The sequence below is a fragment of the Thermobia domestica genome, chromosome 13, assembly GCF_964235325.1.
Source record: "Thermobia domestica chromosome 13, izTheDome1.hap1.1, whole genome shotgun sequence".
NCBI classification, from domain to species: domain Eukaryota; kingdom Metazoa; phylum Arthropoda; class Insecta; order Zygentoma; family Lepismatidae; genus Thermobia; species Thermobia domestica.
The window spans coordinates 94241759-94262053 of record NC_137466.1 but is presented as its reverse complement, the minus strand read 5'-3'; the positions used below and the strand labels follow the sequence as shown (position 1 = coordinate 94262053).

The window sequence follows — 20295 nt, the reverse complement described above, 5'->3', positions numbered from 1 at the left end:
AGCAATAGTGGGTTGTAATAAATTACTAATATGTACAGTAATTGGCAGAAACGATTTAGAGAATGTAGTGTAGGGCTAACTTTTTAAAAAGCGTTAAAGGCTTTTTGGTGCAGAAAATGCATATTTGTAGCCGTAGTATAATAGCAATGACATTCACTACATTCATAATAATATGTATACCCATTAATTTTTAATGTGTGCTATTAAGAGTAAGAGAAATATATACGCAGCAATGGAAAATAAATTATTGACTTTCAAATCATTGAAAATAAATCGTAACTATAATCTGGTGGCCTGAATATTCTCAACCTCAATCTGCATAATTTATTTCTAATTTGAACTTGAAGTAGTTCGAATCTTAATCCTGGTCTAATATAATAAAATAATCCTGCTGATATATATCTAAAACATTTGTAATGATAGAACATTATAGATGATTTTATACTACGCGAATAGGTCTTATTGACACGTTATTTTTATATACAGTAAGTATTTTACTTATTTTGTAACTTTCCTTTTACTATTCCACGAAGTTTATTTGTAGTTTACAGTTACCAACTGCAATATAAATGAATCCGCTGAAGCTTTCAGTGAGGCTCAGAATGGGGCCGGATACGTGACGTCGCGCCAAATAGTCTGTTTCTGTTACCATGAAGTAAGCAGCGCTTTGTATTTCCGTGACTACGAAACTTTTTTTGAGTTTTTTTAATTTCTTTTATGTGTGTTATATTTAAGACTAAGTTCTACACGATGGAATCAGTAAATTAAAACTTTCGGTCACAAAGGAAATGTCCACTGGAGAGGAAGAAAGGAATGGGGAAAGAAGGCCCTGGGATTATCATGTTAGGTACCATCGTGGCATTTTCCTGATAAGTAGAAGTACAGTTCCTTTCATTGGTATAGTTTATCTTTTATTACTTAGAAGACAGACTGGTATTTCATCTACGAAGAAATATAGTACTGGGAAGAATCACTGCCATTACTCCCGGAGATTTAAAGCTACTTATACACTTAAATACTAACAAATGTTACCTACAACAATATTCTGTATTCCCTCAACTCGTTGCGTTTTCTATATTGAATTCATATAAAATGAATGAGAGATTCCCATTTTCGGCAGTGAAAAAGCTTCATATATAATTCGGTTCAAAAGAACCAATTACGTTCGACGCTTCATAAGAAAGACAAGATAACTGAAAATTTCCTCTCTTACCGATCCATTGAGAGATTGAGTCCAAAGCGAATGCAAATGAATGAGATATTCCAACTCTGTGTATCAAAAAAATCCTCACAAACTAATTGTTTTACTTGTCCACAGACTGGTCCGGAAAAAAGAACTTCATCTCTGTTTGACATATTTAAATCGCCCATTCAAATCCATTGGTTTAGAAGAAATACACGTTTCATCTCCCTGATGTTATGCCTATAATATGCCACACGTGACGACTAGTTATCGTACCGAAAATGATCCCAACAGTTTTAGCGTAATGATGGGGTCTCACAAAACGTATGTTCTCTTTTGTATGTAGATTAACTCTTTCTCTCACATTATTTACTCACTTCTATCCAGTGGCGGCTCTTGAGAGACAGAAAAGAATTAGAAAATTAGATAAGTTTTCTTTCATTAGCTTGTAGCTATAAAAGTAATCTTTAACCGATATGACTTTCTTCAAGAGTTCCCACTGTTTTTATCATCATTTAAGTACAACTCATACAACCTTTACTAGCAATGTCCCTTCCTAGTTATTGACTTAAAAAAAAAAAAATGATATTGCATTATTGAATGCACATCATTTATACCAAATACAACAGATTATAATTGAGGGTATTTACAAAGTAAAATCTTTTAATCAGGTTTAATATCCGTTTATTATATAAAAGATAAATAGCGAACATAACAGGTGTGTCTAAACACAGTTAAATACATACATGATTGAATACTCTTCACCACCATGAGTTGCAAAGCGTTCTGTTTTAGAACTATGGGAGTCAAAAAGTTCGAATGGAAATACTATAATAAACGAGCAGTCGATCAGTCAGTCAAATTCATGAATATATATATATATATATATATATATATATATATATATATATATATATATATATATATATATATATATATAAACTTTTCCAGGTATGCTCCTTAGTCAGTATCTTTGAAACATACGACTAATCTTGATTTTGATTAAAGTTTAACATTCCTTTTAAGTACAGAGTTAAGATCAGACAGAATCTACAGTTTAACGCTGGATCCCACAAACAATTAAATTCGGAATCAAGCGTTCAGAGTGCAAAAATGAATGCCACTCCGTTATTAGGAAGAACTTGTGGAAAGTTACATTATTCTCTGGAAAGGACTGAAAACTACATCTTAATTAGTTAATTCATCTGAGGTTATTGAAAAGAAGTACATGTATCGGGTGCGTATAACCTTAATTGCTGGTTGTTTACAACAAGTATGTGTATCGCAATGATATCACACTCCTTTCTTGTTCTTAGTCTGATCTTGATAAAGCCACTCATTTCAACTACGCTCCACGAAAGAATAAAATAAATTAGCGAACTTTCAAACTCCCCAAGCTTCAGAACAGAACGTATTTACAAGTTACTATTTTGTTTTCTACAACGAAAATGCGTCATAGAGCATCATATTTACTCAAGAAGACGAAAACACAAGTTTGATGGAACAAAAGAATTATACTCTCTTCCTTGCTGTTCATTAAGATCAAATACGTAGAGCTTTTACGTTCTACTAATTAACATTATGAAATAGACTCTCACGCATCAGTTATATCCATGAAAAACTTCATCTCTCAATATAAATACATATATAAATACATCTGTTATATTCATAACATAAATATCACATAGATAAAGCCACATATTGTGCAGTTATACTGAATCAAGGCTAAGAAGCGTATTGATTGAGATGATTTTATTTTAAATGTGTCTTGATTTTACTTCTAGATCTTTTGTAGTACAATCGAAGTTACAATACTACCAATTTTTCCACCAAACTGGAATGTCGGAGTAGGAATAATATGAAGTAACTTAAATTCTGCAAAGAAAAAGAAATGATACGATTTACTATTCATGCCAAAATAATATTACTGCCATCGTAAGGCAGTTAATATCGTATATGAAAGAGTTGTCTATGGCATGCCAAAACATGATTCACTTTCTGATGTTCACTTATGAATAATTTACATTCCATCATTCTTGTTCTGAAGCAAATCCAGCCCTCTTTATACTTATTTGTTTCCAAATCTTCATTTGCATTGAAAACCTGCTACGGCCATAAAAAAAGATGAGCTACATTAAAACATTTAAGAGACAGTAATTCTGTTGCAACATATAATCATTTCTCTATAAATGTCCTACTTCATCATGCACGCCTAAAGGTACAGAGACATATCTTTAAAATATAGTCACCCTGCAATATAATGAAATGCAGTGATTTGAAGTAACGAAATGTAATGGTCATAATTTGTTTATTATTCCAGGTGTGAATAGTGAAGATCCCATAAAAAAGAAAAAAAAGAAAAAAAAAGACCGGTACCGCGATCCAAAGAAGTCGAGGAGTCGAATGATTTTGAATGTGGTCGGATAGTGAGACAAAGCAAAGTTGGTGCAATCCAACCCAAACCATCAAACATCACTATCCACTATCAATAGGACTATTACCTAGTTTAAAAAGCATTAAAAGGAAACGAAGGGTACAAGTTTTGGCCGTCCAGGCACAACGCAATGTCAATTGTGGGCTACCACAAGGTGTATATGGAACAAAATCCCAAGTGCAAGGCTGCAGACATTACACAACACCTAGAAATGAGCCAGCAGAGACTTCCAAGAAATGAACCAGAAATAGTGAAAAAAAAAAAAAAAAAAAAAAAAAAAAAAAAACAGCCATGGATCAGTCAGTTCCCGGATACGAACCCAAATGAACATGCCTGGGCTATTGTAGTTCGTACTATCAGACGGTACCCTCACAAAACTCCGTGAAGAATTTCTCCAATGTTTGCGTCAAGAATGGACAAAAATATCTCAGACTGAAATCACGAAAATCGTTAATTCAACACCCAACGGTTAAGACTTTGCTTTCAGCTGAAGGGTGATCAACAAGATAATATGTATCTGTGATAGATGGGTACAGTTCAATAAAAGAGGAAGTTTATAAATAAAGGGGCCTATTTAAATACAATGTCTCCGTAAATATGCTTAATCTAAATTTTAATGCGTATATAAACCGATATATATATATATATATATATATATATATATATATATTTGGTCTAGGAATTAATTCGTGCGGGTGGACAAGAGATGGCGCAACGAACGGAGCGTCCCACAGTTCCGTGTATCCACACATGTGTTGCAAACCCCTGTCATCGCGTATCGTTCGTAGTATAGGGCAGTGGATTAAAGCGTCAACAACACCAGTTTGTAGTTAAGTGAACATGGCGCAATTTGTGCCTGATAAAGTGTTTTTGTGGGGTGTCCTGCTGCATTACTTTAACATGCAGAAAAGTGCGACTGAAAGTCATCGTATTTTGGTGGAAGTGTACGGTGACCATGCTCTAGCTGAGCGAACGTGTCAGAAGTGGTTTGCACGGTTTAGAAGTGGTGATTTCGGCTTGGCAGACCAAGAGCGAGCTGGACAGCCAAAAAAATTTCAAGACGAAGAATTGACAGCATTGCTCGAGCAGGATTCGTGTCAAACTCAGGAACAACTTGCAGCAGCATTAGGCGTTGATCAAACAACAGTCTCCAAACGCTTGAAAGCCATGGGAATGATTCAAAAGATGTCACATTGGGTTCCACATGAATTGAAAGACAGAGACGTTGAAAGACGAAAAACCATTTGCGAATTGCTGCTTCAACGACAGCGCAGAAAGGGGTTTCTGCATCGAATTATTACGGGTGATGAGAAGTGGATCCATTACGAGAACCCTAAACGTAAAAAGGCCTGGGTGAAACCAGGTGAACCAGGTCCATCACAACCAAAACGAGATATTCACTGTGCAAAGGTTATGCTGTGCATATGGTGGGATATGAAAGGTGTGGTGTACTATGAGCTGCTGCAACCGGGTGAAACTATGAATGGAGAACGTTATCGACGACAATTAATGCGTTTGAAGCAAGCTCTGGCCAGAACACGACCAGAATGGGAGAACAGACATGATAAACTTATTGTTCAACATGATAACGCTCGCCCACATGTCGCAAAACCGGTCAAAACCTATTTAGAAAATGTCGGATGGGAAGTTTTACCCCACCCGCCGTATTCACCAGACGTTGCTCCTTCGGACTACTACTTGTTCGATTGCATGAACAACGATTTGATTGGACAGCGGTTTACTTCTTCAGAAGATATCGAAACATGGGTCTCTGACTGAATCGCTTCCAAGAATGAGGACTTCTTTCGCCACGGAATCCGTACATTGCCTGACAGATGGGCGAAAGTGGTGGCTAGCGATGGACAATATTTTTCTTAAGGTATTTATGTATTTTGTGTTTGTACTACAGCTTCAATGTGTGCGTACCAACCGCACGAATTAATTCCTAGACCAAATATATATATATATATATATATATATATATATATATATATATATATATATAGCTAGCGTTAGGTCCAAGATAGTATTCCATGTTGGAAGAGAGAAATATGATGAACAAATAAAATACACTTTAAAAATATGATGAACAACCAATGAAACCATACTAGCTGGGTCGCCAAATCCAGTGATGGACTCAATTTTCACAGAAAACTTTCAACACGGGATTTCCTTAAAGTTATTTTGAGGTGCTCTCTACAAACTAGTTCAGCTAGTTCACTTAACTAGGTAATTAGTGATTATGATCATGTTTCCTTTCTCAAAGACATCATTGAAAGACAAAAGTACATAAATAATAATAATAATAATAATAATATATAAATAAGTAAATTAGACAAGAAAAATTAAAAAATACTAGCAGATACCTAGAAAATTAAAATAAACTTAGGCGTTCAATCCGTATTTTATTTATTTTAACTAACGTTTAACAAAATTACCAATAAGTTAACAAGAGGGCAAAATTCAGAAAGGGCTTAAAAAAATAATAAAAAAAATAGCATCCATAGCCTTCACTCACTATACATCTAATAAAATAAATCGTTTCTTGAATGAATATGGAATAACAATTCACATGCCACCTTTAAAAATCAAATAAATACTTCACTCTGCGAAACATTAAGAACGATTACACATCGTAGGAGAATCCCATGTGAATGTGGCCTAACATACATTGGACAAACGGGACGTGTAATGGAGACCAGATGTAACAGGTATACAAGACATATACGATTACATCAATCAGAGAAGTCAGCATTACCTTAACTTGCGCTAAGAAAGTATGAAAAATGCGTCAGTTATATGCAAATCTGCTATGGATTTAAAAGATTAAAAGAAGCAATAGAAATAAAATTGCGTGAAATGTGGAACATTTTATTAGAATAGAAAAATGTGAAGAAAAAGAAAGAAAATAATAATTAAGAAAACTCCTAATATTAAAATTTGAATTAAACTGAAAATTGTAACAATATTTGAGTTTTATATATTGAAATATAAACATATAACAATGAAAATTATATCACAAGGAATTACAAAAATTTCCTAAATTAGTGCAACTCTGATGATAAAGGAAGTCAGTAACCTCTGAAATGTCAGCTAAAACAAATAAAACAGCGATGGAACGCCAAAATTTTAAATCATGTAATTACAGATATCTCCATAAAAATTATGCAAAATATATGAAAACCTTACTTGTTTCAAATTGTTTCAGCAACTCTTCTTCCGTCCAATTACACGAAGTTATGACTAGAAGTCCATTCGCTATAAGAAGATTCCACATATTACAAATATACTGTACTCTTTTCTCCTTGGCATTCTCCGGATGAAGACAAATCGCATCGTACGTGCCTTTGTCTACAACAACAGAATACTTCTTTCGTAGAGCCTCGGATGAGGTTCTGGATAAGTCTTCTAATATGTCAACTACCTGAAAAAATAGAGATGAAGAAATCTCTTTGCTTTATTAAATTACTTTTATGAAACTAGCTATTGTTACTATTAGTCTACTATCTGAGGAAACTAAAACTTTTTAGTAAATAACATTAAAATAGGAAGCATCTAACATGGCTTCTCCAACGAAAACTTCTAAGTTGGACAGGATTTAACAACTATTCACAGGACACAATCTCAAACATATTTAGTTCATATTATATGAGTTTCGATGAATGTGTAAATATGCAAATAATTTAATCTCCAAACTTCTAATATTTATTTTTATGGGCTCTTGAAGAACTACTTAAGTGTTCTTTAGTCCTTTCTGCAAGAATAACTGCTGGCCATCTTGTTGTAAACTACCTTTAACTCAGAATTTTCCATCACGGGAAGACATATTTTGTATCGTTATGTGAATTCATTAACATATACTTCTATCTTTTAAACATTTGGCCGATAAAGGGAGCCGAAGTTTCTCGAAATGTTTTAAGAAACGAATACTGGATGTGCTATGTTCATACCTTGCTTGGCTGTGGTGGTTTGCTTACATGAATTCGCCGAAATAAATTATCGGTCAGACAAATCACGGTATATTTAACTCGAGAATTGTGAAACATAGGAAAGCTATGCGGTGCAATTCCTACTCCGATTTCCAATTTCCATACCACGCCCGATTTCTAATAATGTTTTTCCGATGATAATGCACCTCAATTACTATAATTTTTATAATTCTGGAAGAAGGATTTGTTTATTTTGATATCATTTTGGTGATTACTCACCTATGATTTAAGCAATTTCTTCTACAAAAGTTGGCAGCATTTTTTTCTGGAATTATAACCATTACTATAGTCTTTAAGTCATATTCTCCGTTTTACTTGATTTAGTGATGGTATCAATATAGTGACCACATTAAAAAAAAATCGTGACGGAACATCTTGTTAGATGCAACAAATATTTCTCAACATGAAAACTTCTTAATTTAACATTTCTACTTATTGCAAGTCATTGCTGAAGTTTCTTGTAAATGTACTAAGGGAAAATAAATTCTAATATTTTAACACCAGCCGAAATGCTCGTTCTTCGGACGGGAAGAATACGTTTATAGCAAATATTTAAACTGCTTTCTTCCTCTTACAATACGCGTTTCAATGAAAGTCTAATTATAAAAACGCATAAGAGAGACTATTTTTGACATAAATTTTGAACCACCTTCGTACCCTTGAATAAAATGACATGATAAAAAGTCAAATTGAGGTAGGTACTGTGTTCCAAAATTAATTTCAAACTATTCAGGAGTTTTTCCGTGATGCGCTAACAAACGACGGACAACGTTGCTTTCAATTTGGCGAGAAAATATAGCAAGTAACCCCGCAATTTATAACAGAAATTTGCAAAAAAATGTTGAGACACGTGTCCGCTTACTTTTATTGAGGAGTTTATATACAGTTTCATTTTTCTAATTTTAGGGACTCGTGAGATATCAATTTTTGGCATAAATGTTGACCTTCTCCCATATCTCCTTAATATTCGCATTTTAATCGAGGGTAATATGATTGAAATCCACTTCGAGTGGTCTACGTAGTAAAGTCGCTAACCTCTCGCCTTTGGTACGAGCGGTCCCAGGTTTGATTTACGGTGGGGACACTCGGTCGAAAAGTTGTACAAGCTTTTCCAGGCCAGCCATCAAAATATAAAAAGATTGCGATCATGACTTCCCCCCCCCCCCTCCCACAATTTCCCCGAGAGGGTCGAATTATAGAGAATAAATGGAAGATAGTAAAGCGATTCAAAGATAAGTACACTGTATATTTTAGATACATTTTTAATTCTCATTTGCTAGTAAATAGTTTTAAATTACAAGGTGAACTGATGTATATGTCAGCTTTATCTATCTACCTACCTATATCTATATCTATCTATATATACATATATATATATAAACAAAAGTAACTCATACAGCAATATAGCAGCATACTCGCCTTCGGAATGGGAGATCTGCCTTTGATCCCAGGTAGATTCGGATCTCACGTTAACCTGTCTATGCCTTATATAGCCTCAATGCTGAAAGAGACAAACTCAAAATAAAACTAACCAACCAACGCAACATCGGTATCACTAGCTTCATTAGCACGTACCTCATAGTGTATGGAGACATCTTGTGATTTCGCGACCCGTTTAGCTAACTCAACAGCTGCAGGAGAATAGTCTAAGCCAGTCAGATCCGTGAATCCTTCCCGAGCCTTAAAATCAAAATAACACGCATATTTCATTAAAAATGCAAAAAATAAGATGAACTAAGTTGTATTTCTAAGTTTCGAGTTACCATTATTAAGATAGACACAAATCACCATTTTAGTGATTTCTTAACATTTACAGTATATTATTAAAAGAAACAAATAGTGTTATTAAGAGTGTTTGATCTTGATAAACAAATCAGTTAATTATTATAGACACCTACGTGCTGCTAGTTTACTTCTCAGTGATGATAAATCTGAAATTATTATTACTCTAAAATGAAATTTCTTGATAGATCTTTAGCATGCATAGTATACTGATATTTTTATACTTGCTAATCAATTCGGTTGTGATATACTGGTGTCACATTTCTACAGTAAAATACATTTGGAAATATGACCATATAAATATACTACTATTTTATGGTTAGATTCATTAGAAACAAAGTTCTACATTAAAGAGTCTTTGAAAATATTGTACTATTATTTCCGATGGTTTCCTTGCAATTTTATAGTTTTGGCATATTCAAACTTTAGGTCCTTTAGTGAACCCGCGAGTTATGAACTTAATCCATTCAGTAACGCTGTTCCTAAACCGAAATGCTCACAGATCTAAATTATTTCTTCTCACAGAAATTAATGTAAATACAATTAATCCGTTCTAGCCACAGAGACATGGTAGTGAATTTCTTTTATTTTTATTTTTTATTTATTATTTTTTACATTTTAGTGTTTTTCTGTGATGAAGAATACAGAATGAAATTAACACTATCCTTTTGAAAGACAAATGAGTCACACTAAATTAAACAAAACAGTTTGATGGCCAAAAAATAATGAACAAAAAGTAGTTTTTGAACATAGAACTCAGACAAATAATGTTTACAGCAAAAGCATTAGCATTCCCGGGTGCGTGGAACTGTCGGTATAGATGTCTGTGTGGATTCTTATCCTAAAATATTATTCGTAAGCCAAGGGTTCGTAACTCGTGAGTCCACTGGATTTAAATTTGAATTTGTTTCAGTATTGGAACCCTTCTTTTCTTTTCACTAGCTTGTAAACTAAAGAAATATCTATAACACACAAAGAGTGAAAAGTGATTGACTGAGCCGACACTCGAACCCGGGACCTCCGGCATACCATGCCGATGCCGATCAGCACGGTATGCCGGAGGTCCCGGTACAGTCAGTCACTTTTCTCTCTTTGTGTGGTATACAATTCATATCTGCAGAGGATCTGGTGCGTATAAACAATCGGTTGTTTCCTCTTTCATTAATACATAAAGAAATATCTTTACCAATTGGCCTTTCAGCTGGCCTAGTGGCTAGTATGCTCTTTTGGTGAACGTGGATTACTAGTATTTAAGAGTACTACTGTTCACCCTACTATACTCAAAGTTTTTCCCGCAGAAAATATGAAATCATTACTGATTTCGAAAACACAGCGCACCGATAGAGAGTATGAATATATAAATATGGAAAGTTGGATTTACCCCAGCATTTAAACACTTCTTAAATTAGTCCAGTACGTTTTATTATTATTATTATTATTATTATTATTATTATTATTATTATTATTATTATATTGTTTTGATTTTATTTCCATTCTCACTCATTAAAAAACAAGGATTATACATTTACATGAATTATGCTAGAATGATCAAGTGCGATGAGTAAACTCATGTGTTTGTCCACCACAGTTCTAACAGTCCCTGGTATAGATGCTGGAATGCTTTAAAACAACAGAGGTAAGCGCTACATCACTACAACAAGATCATTTAAGCAACGCGCCTTTGATTTGCGCCAGTTATAATGCTCAAAAACTAGAAAAGAACAAGGATTACCAGTTCAATTAACATCATGCCATTTCCACAGCCCACGTCAACGATTTTATCGTCACTTTTTACTCGATCACTGGAACATAACCACCTAGGAGGGGAAAAAAAAGATAGGAATTATAAATAACCACATTATTCACTAACAATCCTATTAACATTATTGATGTAAGCCGCTTAAATAGCTGAGTTACAAACTTAAAAGAATTTACCTTAATTTTCTTTCATTGTGTTGTGGATTTACCGAACAACCGTCAATCATCAAATGTTTTCTGCCTTGGTTTGCAACATTATCAATACACGGATAAAGCCAGGAGTTAGTGAAGATAGAATGAATAGGACACATACAACAATTCACACATAAACAGAAGAAAAAATGAAATGAAATCTTTGAGTTTTACGTCCCACGATTATGTCGGCTAGGCTAAAGGAGAACATAAACAGAAGAGTTTTGAAAGTTCTCATGTGGGTTTCACCAAAGTGAAGATACTTTAAAACCACTGTGCTGCTCCTTTTGTGGTTGGTGATGACAGTGAAGGTGTCAATGATGTTACTCTATATTCTATGCAGGTTGCCCTTCATTACCAATGTTCTGTACCTTTTTAGAGTTTCGAAAGATGCGATATTGGAGAGTCGTTGCATTTGGTGTCGAAAATATGTTCTATCAGTCTTAATATGAATATTCCTTTTCGTCATACTGACGTGAGACTTGATGGACACCTATACAGTTCCGCGATTATTAAAAATACGTTTACATTCTGCTGAGGTTTTCTCTATGTTCTTTATTTGTAAATGAATGAAATAAACACTGCCACAAAGTCGAAAAACGAAGAAATAAGAAATCTCTTCGTTGAAAAATTCGAAGATAAATATTCAAACGAGGAAAGAATAGGCGCAGGTAGTAACGCACGGTGAGAACACAAGAAACAAGTAGGTTACCGCGAACACAAAACGGCTAAGAAACCATGGATTACAGAGCAGATGCTGCAGAAAATGAGAGAAAGGAAGACGTGGAAACAGGTTGATACAGAAGAGGGCAGAAAGATGTACATGAAATTAAATAATGAATTACGGAGAGAAACAGACAGAGCGAGGGAAGAGTTTCACAAAAGAAAATGCGAGGACATAGAAGAATTAGAAAAAGTTGGGAAATATGAGGAAATGTATAAGGTTATGAAATCTATGGAATTTCGGAGGAAACAAGGGGGTATTACGATGGCAGTAGAAAAGAAGAATGGGGAAGGTAGTCAGCGAGAGAAATGAGGTCATAGGAAGATGGAAAGAATACATTGAAGACTTATATGAGAGTAGGGATAGACCGTGTAGCCTCAATGTTGAAGTAGAAAATGAAGTAGGCGAGGATGATAAAGGATTTAGTATTCTTTGGGATGAGTTTGAAAAGGCTATATCCGAGATTAGGAATGGAAAGGCAACCGGAATAGATAACATACCAATCAAATTCATAAAAAATATAGGAGATAAGGGAAAGAAAGAATTGTTCCGACTATGCAATGAAATACATGAAACAGGAGAGTGGCCAAAATACTTCCTGAAGACGATCATGATACCGATGGCTAAGAAATCGAACCAAAAGAGATGTGAGGATTATAGAACTATTAGTCTCATATCTCATATAGCTAAAATTCTGTTCCGAATACTGAACAGAAGGTTATATGGAAGAACAAATAAAGATGTTGAGGAAGAGCAGTTCGGGTTCAGAAGAGGCAAGGGCACAAGAGATGCTATTGGATTATTAAGGGTGATCGGTGAAAGATTTATAGAAAAAGGGAAAGAAGTGTATATTATATTTATTGATCTAGAAAAGGCTTTTGACCGCGTGAATTGGGAATTGTTGTTGGGAGTTCTAAAGAAGATAGAGTTGGAATGGAAAGATCAAAGACTCATAAGAAACTTATACATGAATCAACAAGTAAGCATTAAGATAGGGGAAGAACTGACGGAAGAGAGTGCAATTGGAAGGGGAGTTCGACAAGGATGCTGCTGCCTCTCGTCAATACTATTGAATGTCTATCTAGAAGAGATAGTGAAAAAGAGTTTACATGATGATGACGGCATTTTGGTAGGAGCCGGAGGTAGAACGATTAGATGCATAAGATTTGCAGACGATAAGGCGCTTATTGCAGAATCTGAAAAGGAAATCAACAAAATGTTAGAAAACCTGAGGATGGGCTTTGAAGAATATGGGATGAAAATAAATGTTAGAAATACAAAAGCCATGGTGATTGGAACGAAGAGGTCTGTGTCAAATATAAAAGCGGGAGGGGAGAAAATAGAACAAGTGAATAGTTTTCGATATCTTTAGTAATGACATGAAATGCGAACATGAAATAAAAGCAAGGATAGGAATGGCGAAAGAAGCCTTTAGGAGGAAGAAAAGTCTGTTTTGTGGGACCTTGAAGAAAGAGTTGAGAAAAAGACTCATAAAATGCTTCGTGTAGAGTGTTGTACTGTATGGGGCGGAAACGTGGACATTACGTAAAGGTGATGAAAATCGACTGAAAGCCTTCGAAATGTGGGTGTGAAGTAGAATGAAGGGAATTAGTTGGGTCGAGTGAAAAACGAATAAGAGGGTGTTAGAAATGGTGAGGGAGAAAAGAACACTTTTAGATATTGTTAAGAAGAGGAAAAGAAACTGGTTGGAACATTGCCAAAGAAGAAACTGTATTATGAGGGACGTCCTAGAGGGTATGGTGGCGGGAAAGAGAGGGAGGGGGCGAAAGAGACTACAATTAACGGATGATATAAAAACAGAAAGATAATACGTAAAGATGAACAGGTTAGCGGAGGACCGTGGAGCATGGAAGCTTCTCAGCTGCTGCAAGTGACCTGCCAGTAAGGGCAGGATACCTATGATGATGATTCATTTATTAGTATAATTCTCCGTTTTTCCAATATAGTTATAACTGAGGTGTCAACTTCATATAACCACCTTTTCAAGTTTTCAAACAGTAACCATTTTGTTGTGAGACATTCAATGAAAAGTTGATTTTAGTATATCAATCATTGCCATTTGAACATAATTTTGAAGCTGCGAAAGAAGTTCTTGCAGATGTTTGTTTATATTATATCTCAGTTTGTAGAATTCACATATACATGCGAGATCCCTCCCGTATCTTCTCGTAAGTCTTTAGGATAAAATTAATTTGATTTTCTATAAATAAAATTAGCAATTACAGAAAACATACTGGCATTAGTTTCGGTTTCTTTGTTACTTCGATTTTTGAGAGTTAAAGTTTAGATTGTTACTTAAATTATATTAGTATATTGTTAGACTGTTCTACCTCAAAAATCTTAATAGATTTTCCTCTAAATTCTGGTCGTTATATTGTTAAATTACATCACTTCTTTCCTTTTATCATTGTAAGTATTAACTTTTGGTGCAGATTAGGAATAGGGGTACACTATTTCGAAGATTTACGGGTAAAATCTATAGATTTACAAAGAAGGAGCAACTTAATTATTAGCGCAATATGGTAGAAACAGCATAAGTGAGATGTCACTATTGTGTAATCCACCGTAGAGAAAGCGATAATACACAAGATGAACTGTCTATGACCTTATACATTATGTATTTCCCGAAGTCGTTTTGTGCCACAATTGTTGTAGACAGGGCTCTCTTCAGTACCTTCAGCGTCCTAACGCTCTTGCTAGTTCCCTGCCTTCGCTCACAATGAATTTCCTAAGTTACTTTTAAGGCCTAAGAAGTTAAGTCATACTGTTTGTAAATAGTGCCTGCAGCAGTGTCATCAGCGCCCTCCCCCTCCCGGTGGTTTATGAAATCTTCAATTGCGCAAGCATGCCTAATAAAACAGAATATCACTAACAGTTTGATGGCTTATATGCTATTACGAGTTTGTTTGACATGCGCAATATGTATTAATCATTGCCTTTACACTCCGCTCTTACTAATCTGCGCATGAAAGATGCGAAATAATAACTATTAGCAGGTGTGGCAAGCAAAAACAACCTCTGTTTAGCATCTGTAATGAAAAAACACACTTTTATAAATCACTTCGTGGTTGTTCCACATCGTCAATCTGCACAATATTTTTATTTTCAACGTAACCGAAAAGTCATTCATCTGAAAATATTTGTGATTTTTTTTTTTTCCAGCACGTGAAATTCTCCTTTCTTCACGTTCTCCACGATGAGGTGCTGGAACGAAGTGAGGATCAAAAGTGTACACTATCTAGCACTCCAATTGTACACTTCGAGCTTGCATGCTCAAAGTGTGAACTTTGCACTTTTGGATACGGCCTTATTTACAGTCTAGGTGTATTCAGAAAAAAATGAAAAAGAATTACAATACTATATTCCTTATTAGTGTATGTGTGTTTATTCTTGGTGTGGAGCACTAAGTACGGCAGATAACGAAAACAACTCGACATATTTCTCGGAAGATAGGGGGTTAATAGAGTCCACTATATATACACAAAATTCACGCTTGTCCTGAAAGGGCATGAGAGATTGAGTGTTTTATCTTCCCGGTCTTTATAAAATTCTGGATACGCCACTACTTTGATTTATAACAGCGATTGAAAAATTAATCAAGAAAGAAGTTTGTAAAGGGTAAAATAATGTTATCAATGTACCTGAACACACTATGTGGTTAGGATATGGTACTTGATTTTTCTTAGCTGAATCATACGTTAGTGGAAGCGACAATACACGATTTTCTAGTTAAAAGAAAAGCATATCGACGAGATCACCACACACCACCTGGCTCAAAATAGACCCTTGATAGGCTTCTTCGTGAACTATAAAAACCGTCTTATTATTAATAATACAAAATGCATTTACTTATAATAACGATTGTACCAAATATTTAGTTACTAAAATATGCACTTTGATACATAGTTTGAAACTTTACATTCCAACTTATACCGTTAACATCCATTCCATTTTAAGTCATTATCCTCACAATATTTCAATTCTCTCATCAATATACTCACCACAGTGCAAACAAACTGTCTGCCTTAACTCCTGTACTATACTATTTCTTGTGTCCATCGTTGCTAGTTGTTTAAACCTGTTTACAGGCTTACAAAATTTTGGAATAAATATAACTTACCCTTTGTGCACTCACAGCGTTGAAAACATTAAATGAGTCATTTTCATGTGTGAAACACACTTGAGCACTTACTCCTTTGTTTCGGTAATTAACTAGATTCTGGCTAGCATTATCGCTGCACTTGAAGATGATTCTAGAGAGAATTGTAATATTGTGAGGATAATGACTCAAATACAATGAAAGTTAGGGGTACAAGGTGGGATTTTGAGTATTAAATATTTCATTACTTTATGATACATACTTAGTAGGATCCTTCCTTTCGGGACGTTCGTATTATTGCGATATTATTGAAGTCGCGATAATATATACGTATATTATAGCGACGTTAATAATGTTGGAATATATATATATATGAATAGAGTGAAATACCCTGCTAGATAGGATGTACCAACATAAAAAGTACGTGTTATTTCGTGCTCAATCTACCAAGAAAGTAAAACACCTTCCATAAATCTATTCAAAATAACATACCTGACAACACGTAAAGAGCTGTCTTCACCAAACCATACTTCACCGACATCTCCATGAGAATCGAAGTTCCGGAGCTCAAGTTGGTAGTTCTTTTCCCAGCTGAAAACAATAACAATAGTAATTTGAAAAACATTGTCGAAAGTAAGACGCACTATATGCCAAATTGTTTGGTTATGAAAAATTAGTAGGTAAATGTCTTACGATTAAATCATATTAACAAACTTCTTCCTCGTTTATTAATGGTAACGGAGTCACCAATTAAACTCGTGGATCTCCGAATCATCACAAGTATGGAATAACCAACTTATTTTTTTCTTTTCTTTCTTTATTTTTCAGAAAGTTCTTAACGCTGACTTTCACTGACAGTCATGACATTAATGTATTCATTATTTTAAGCGTAATATATATAATTCTGGTATCTCGCCTCATTGTACAGAAGCGATTAGCAAAACTGACTTTTCAAGATAACATGCAGTAACAGTTCGATCTAAAACACGTCTGTAGTCGCGGTTATGTTTCGTGTTTATTTCATATTCTCAGATCTACTCAAAAACCAAATGAATCTTCATTTTGAACACTTATGCTGTAAGTGTATCCTTTGCGTTATTACAATATTAATTTGGATTTGCTTGTTTTCTCTCCTGATACACTAAAGACCTTGTACACAACATCCATAATCGAAAAACAGTCTCCTAAGTTGAAGGTCGTTTAAATATGACTGAGGAGAGGCTGCTAATGAAATTAGGAGGTGCAAAAGTAAGAAAGAAACTAGCAGCGAATTCCGTAATTGAGCAAGACAAAAATTTGTGGAAATGGGAGAGATGGTCTGTTGTTTCTTGTTTCTGACGTCCACAAATAAAATTCACACTGAAATCATGGAGATAGGTGTCAATTGTGTTGCAAAGTAACTGAAAGATCCAAAGAACATCTAAGCTCATTGCTTAAAAGGAGCACTTTATTCTTCCAACAGATGTGTTTAATCGACTTTGTAAAGGAGAACACTTCAGAAGGAAGAATTAACCTCAAGACAACAAAAGTACGTCATGAATGAGCATGACAAAAATTTCGTTAAGGAATGGGTAAGGGAAAAATCTGAACGTGACTTGAAGGTACAGCGGTCACATAATGGTCGAAGATTTATTCCAACTATAACGATCAAACGGCTATCTCTATAATGGAGAAAGGTAAACACATTCAGAAAATTAATTTTAAAATTAATATTAAAAAAAAAAAAAAAAAAAAAAAAAACCTAAAATTGCATAGTACAGCTACCTACTCTCCTTTTATTTTATTTCACAAATACATAAAAACAAATATCGTGTGTCTTGTCTTAGGTAGTGCTTTGTGATAGACTAATCCCTCACGCAAAGAAAAAAGACCGTAATATGTAAGACGAACTTCAGTAGAAGCTTTGAAAATAATGCATTGTACTACCGGTGGGTAAAGTATCTTACTAAGTGAAGATGTGGAGAGTTCTTTTCACCAGCACGTGAAAATTAACTTGTTGCTTCTTCCTTTGCTTTAGTTGAACAGAAGAGTAACAAACTGTCATTTTCACCCCCTAGTGTAAGTAACAAGATACGCTCCTGCGTGACTCGGTTAGATAGCATTCGTACATTATAGTGGCCACTTAGTGCAAGTTGGATTGTGGTTTTACGTTAATTCGTGTTTTATACACTACAGTTTTAATACCATATGTGCACACACACACTGTAGCTATATTTAGCACCCTTAAAGTCAATCTGCAACCATTAATGCCACCCCTCCCTTAAGAAACACTTTCTAAGGCAGTAAGAGTGTATTTCGCGCAAGAAAATCATATTTAAAGAATAAAAGCATCTCCTGGTGTAGAAACCTATACAGGAAAGAATTATTTTAGTATACATTTTGTATTTTTGATGTTCCAGAAAGGTGTATTTGATAAGGGACTCCGAATCAAACTACCCCTCTAGAAGTTTATTTACATCATGCTATAACAGGGTGTTGTTCATAGTGCGAGTCGGAACTATAAGAATGTAGTAAGAATTCACAATTTTCGTCATTTCTGAATATTGCGTAGTTTGCAACACTTAAAAGTCGGAAAGTACCAGTACTAATTTTGCGCAATAATACAGTACAAATGAATATGTATCTAGTGAAGAACAAAGGAAGCATGAAAATAAGAAATACTTATGATTAACAGTTAAGAGTAAACAACGGAAATGAAAAAGGAATAATTCTAGGTAATGTATATTAAGGTAATAGTATACATGAGAACCCCCTGTCTTCCGTGCGCGAGGATACTTCATATTATATATTTATACGTTACCAAATTAAATCACTGCATTGTCTTCATTATATGTGCTTAACATTCTATTTTTACTTTCTAGAATAAATTTTGTTGGTTTCGATTCGAAAAATGTTAAATATTTTTAAATTTATATCGTGATGCAGACCAAAATCCTTGTTGCATATAATGTAATGCGCTATAGCATATAAAGTACAAGGGCAAATAGGTACGTTCTTTTTTATTTTCGTATCAGTGGATAAGTAAATGAAAGTGGGTTTGTTACCCCCTTTCTAAGTTCGTAGATACTCAATGAATAATCCCTAAAAGTATGAGCGTCCAGCTTCTTCTGGAACTCAGACGGTCTTACGTATACTATATCCTATATTAAAAATAAAAATATAACGTTGAAAACAGGTTCATGTGCAAGGATGTTATATTTTATAACATCCTTGTTCATGTGGGTCTAATCAGGGGTTGCCATCTGTGAAAGATTATTCATTTTTATTAGCAGTTTCGAAGCTATATCCTTTATAGCAATGATGTGGTAAGGACTCATTGTTTTCGTTGTCTGTTAATAGTGGGCAGCCTGTAATACCTGACACTTTAAAGGTATTAATTTTGCGCAGCAATCCAGTATACAACATGCATGTAGGGAAGAGCAAACAAAGCATCGAAATAAGACACATTTGTGATTAACAAGTAGAAGTGCAGGACGGCAATGAAACAGAAGTAATGTAGGTAAGACGTATTGAAAAAAAAAAAAATCATTGGTATTACATTGTTGAAGATAGGTTCATGTACGGTACATGCCATTAGCGTAAGATTAGCTTTTATTTCTTATAAACATGACTTTACAAGCACTACTGAACATTACCTGTAAATTTTCCAAATACGGTGCGGCTAAACTTGACCTGCACCAGAAACTAATTTGAGCAAATGTACCATATTCTTAATCTGTACGATTTTTTAAAATATTATTTTGTGGTTTGAGTAACCCCAATGTGCACTAATTACTGATTACACCCGGATCTTCATTCTGTAAACACTTGAATATTATTTGTGATGCATATCTATCTTCCTTAATCCTACTTCAAAATAATAATAATAATAAAAAAAAAAAAACTTGTACCAAAAAAAAAAGTATTAGTGACATATATTTAAATTTTTTGAAAAAAAAAATACAGAACAACATACTACTCTTGGGTGCCCAATTCTGATGGTTCCAAATCCTCTATCTCTGGTTCCTGGGACATACTGCACATAAAAATCTGTCGGTCACGTTTACGTTTAACTTATTCCCATGCCAACAAATGTGATCTCCACTGACCTTTAAAGCTTCTGCGCAATTACAC

At 34.5% G+C, this 20295-nt stretch overlaps 1 protein-coding gene across 2 annotated transcripts; it reads right to left on the bottom strand.

Moving 5' to 3' along the window:
* Positions 1-1831: 1831 nt before the first annotated feature.
* LOC145668348 (EEF1A lysine methyltransferase 2) lies at positions 1832-20295 on the bottom strand. Of its 2 annotated transcripts, none has more exons than XM_081736108.1 (6): positions 20138-20295; positions 16675-16773; positions 11121-11205; positions 9182-9286; positions 6807-7041; positions 1832-3058 (listed from the first exon to the last, which is right to left on the bottom strand). In XM_081736108.1, the coding sequence occupies exons 1-6, from the start codon at positions 20203-20205 to the stop codon at positions 2964-2966; spliced, it is 687 nt and encodes a 228-aa protein (XP_081592234.1). In that variant the 5' UTR covers positions 20206-20295; the 3' UTR covers positions 1832-2963. The 2 variants fall into 2 exon arrangements, with proteins under 2 accessions (XP_081592234.1, XP_081592235.1); XM_081736109.1 differs by lacking the exon at positions 1832-3058 and adding an exon at positions 3091-3286 and having other exon boundaries at positions 20138-20276.

Excerpts from the sequence above, each read along its gene's own strand:
- LOC145668348 (XM_081736108.1), bottom strand. The coding sequence starts at position 20,205 with ATGTGCAGTATGTCCCAGGAACCAGAGATAGAGGATTTGGAACCATCA. Across the intron at positions 11,206-16,674 it reads AGCTCTTTACGTGTTGTCAG|GTGGTTATGTTCCAGTGATC; the intron begins GTATGTTATTTT and ends TTCCCCTCCTAG. Across the intron at positions 7,042-9,181 it reads ATGTCTCCATACACTATGAG|GTAGTTGACATATTAGAAGA; the intron begins GTACGTGCTAAT and ends CTATTTTTTCAG.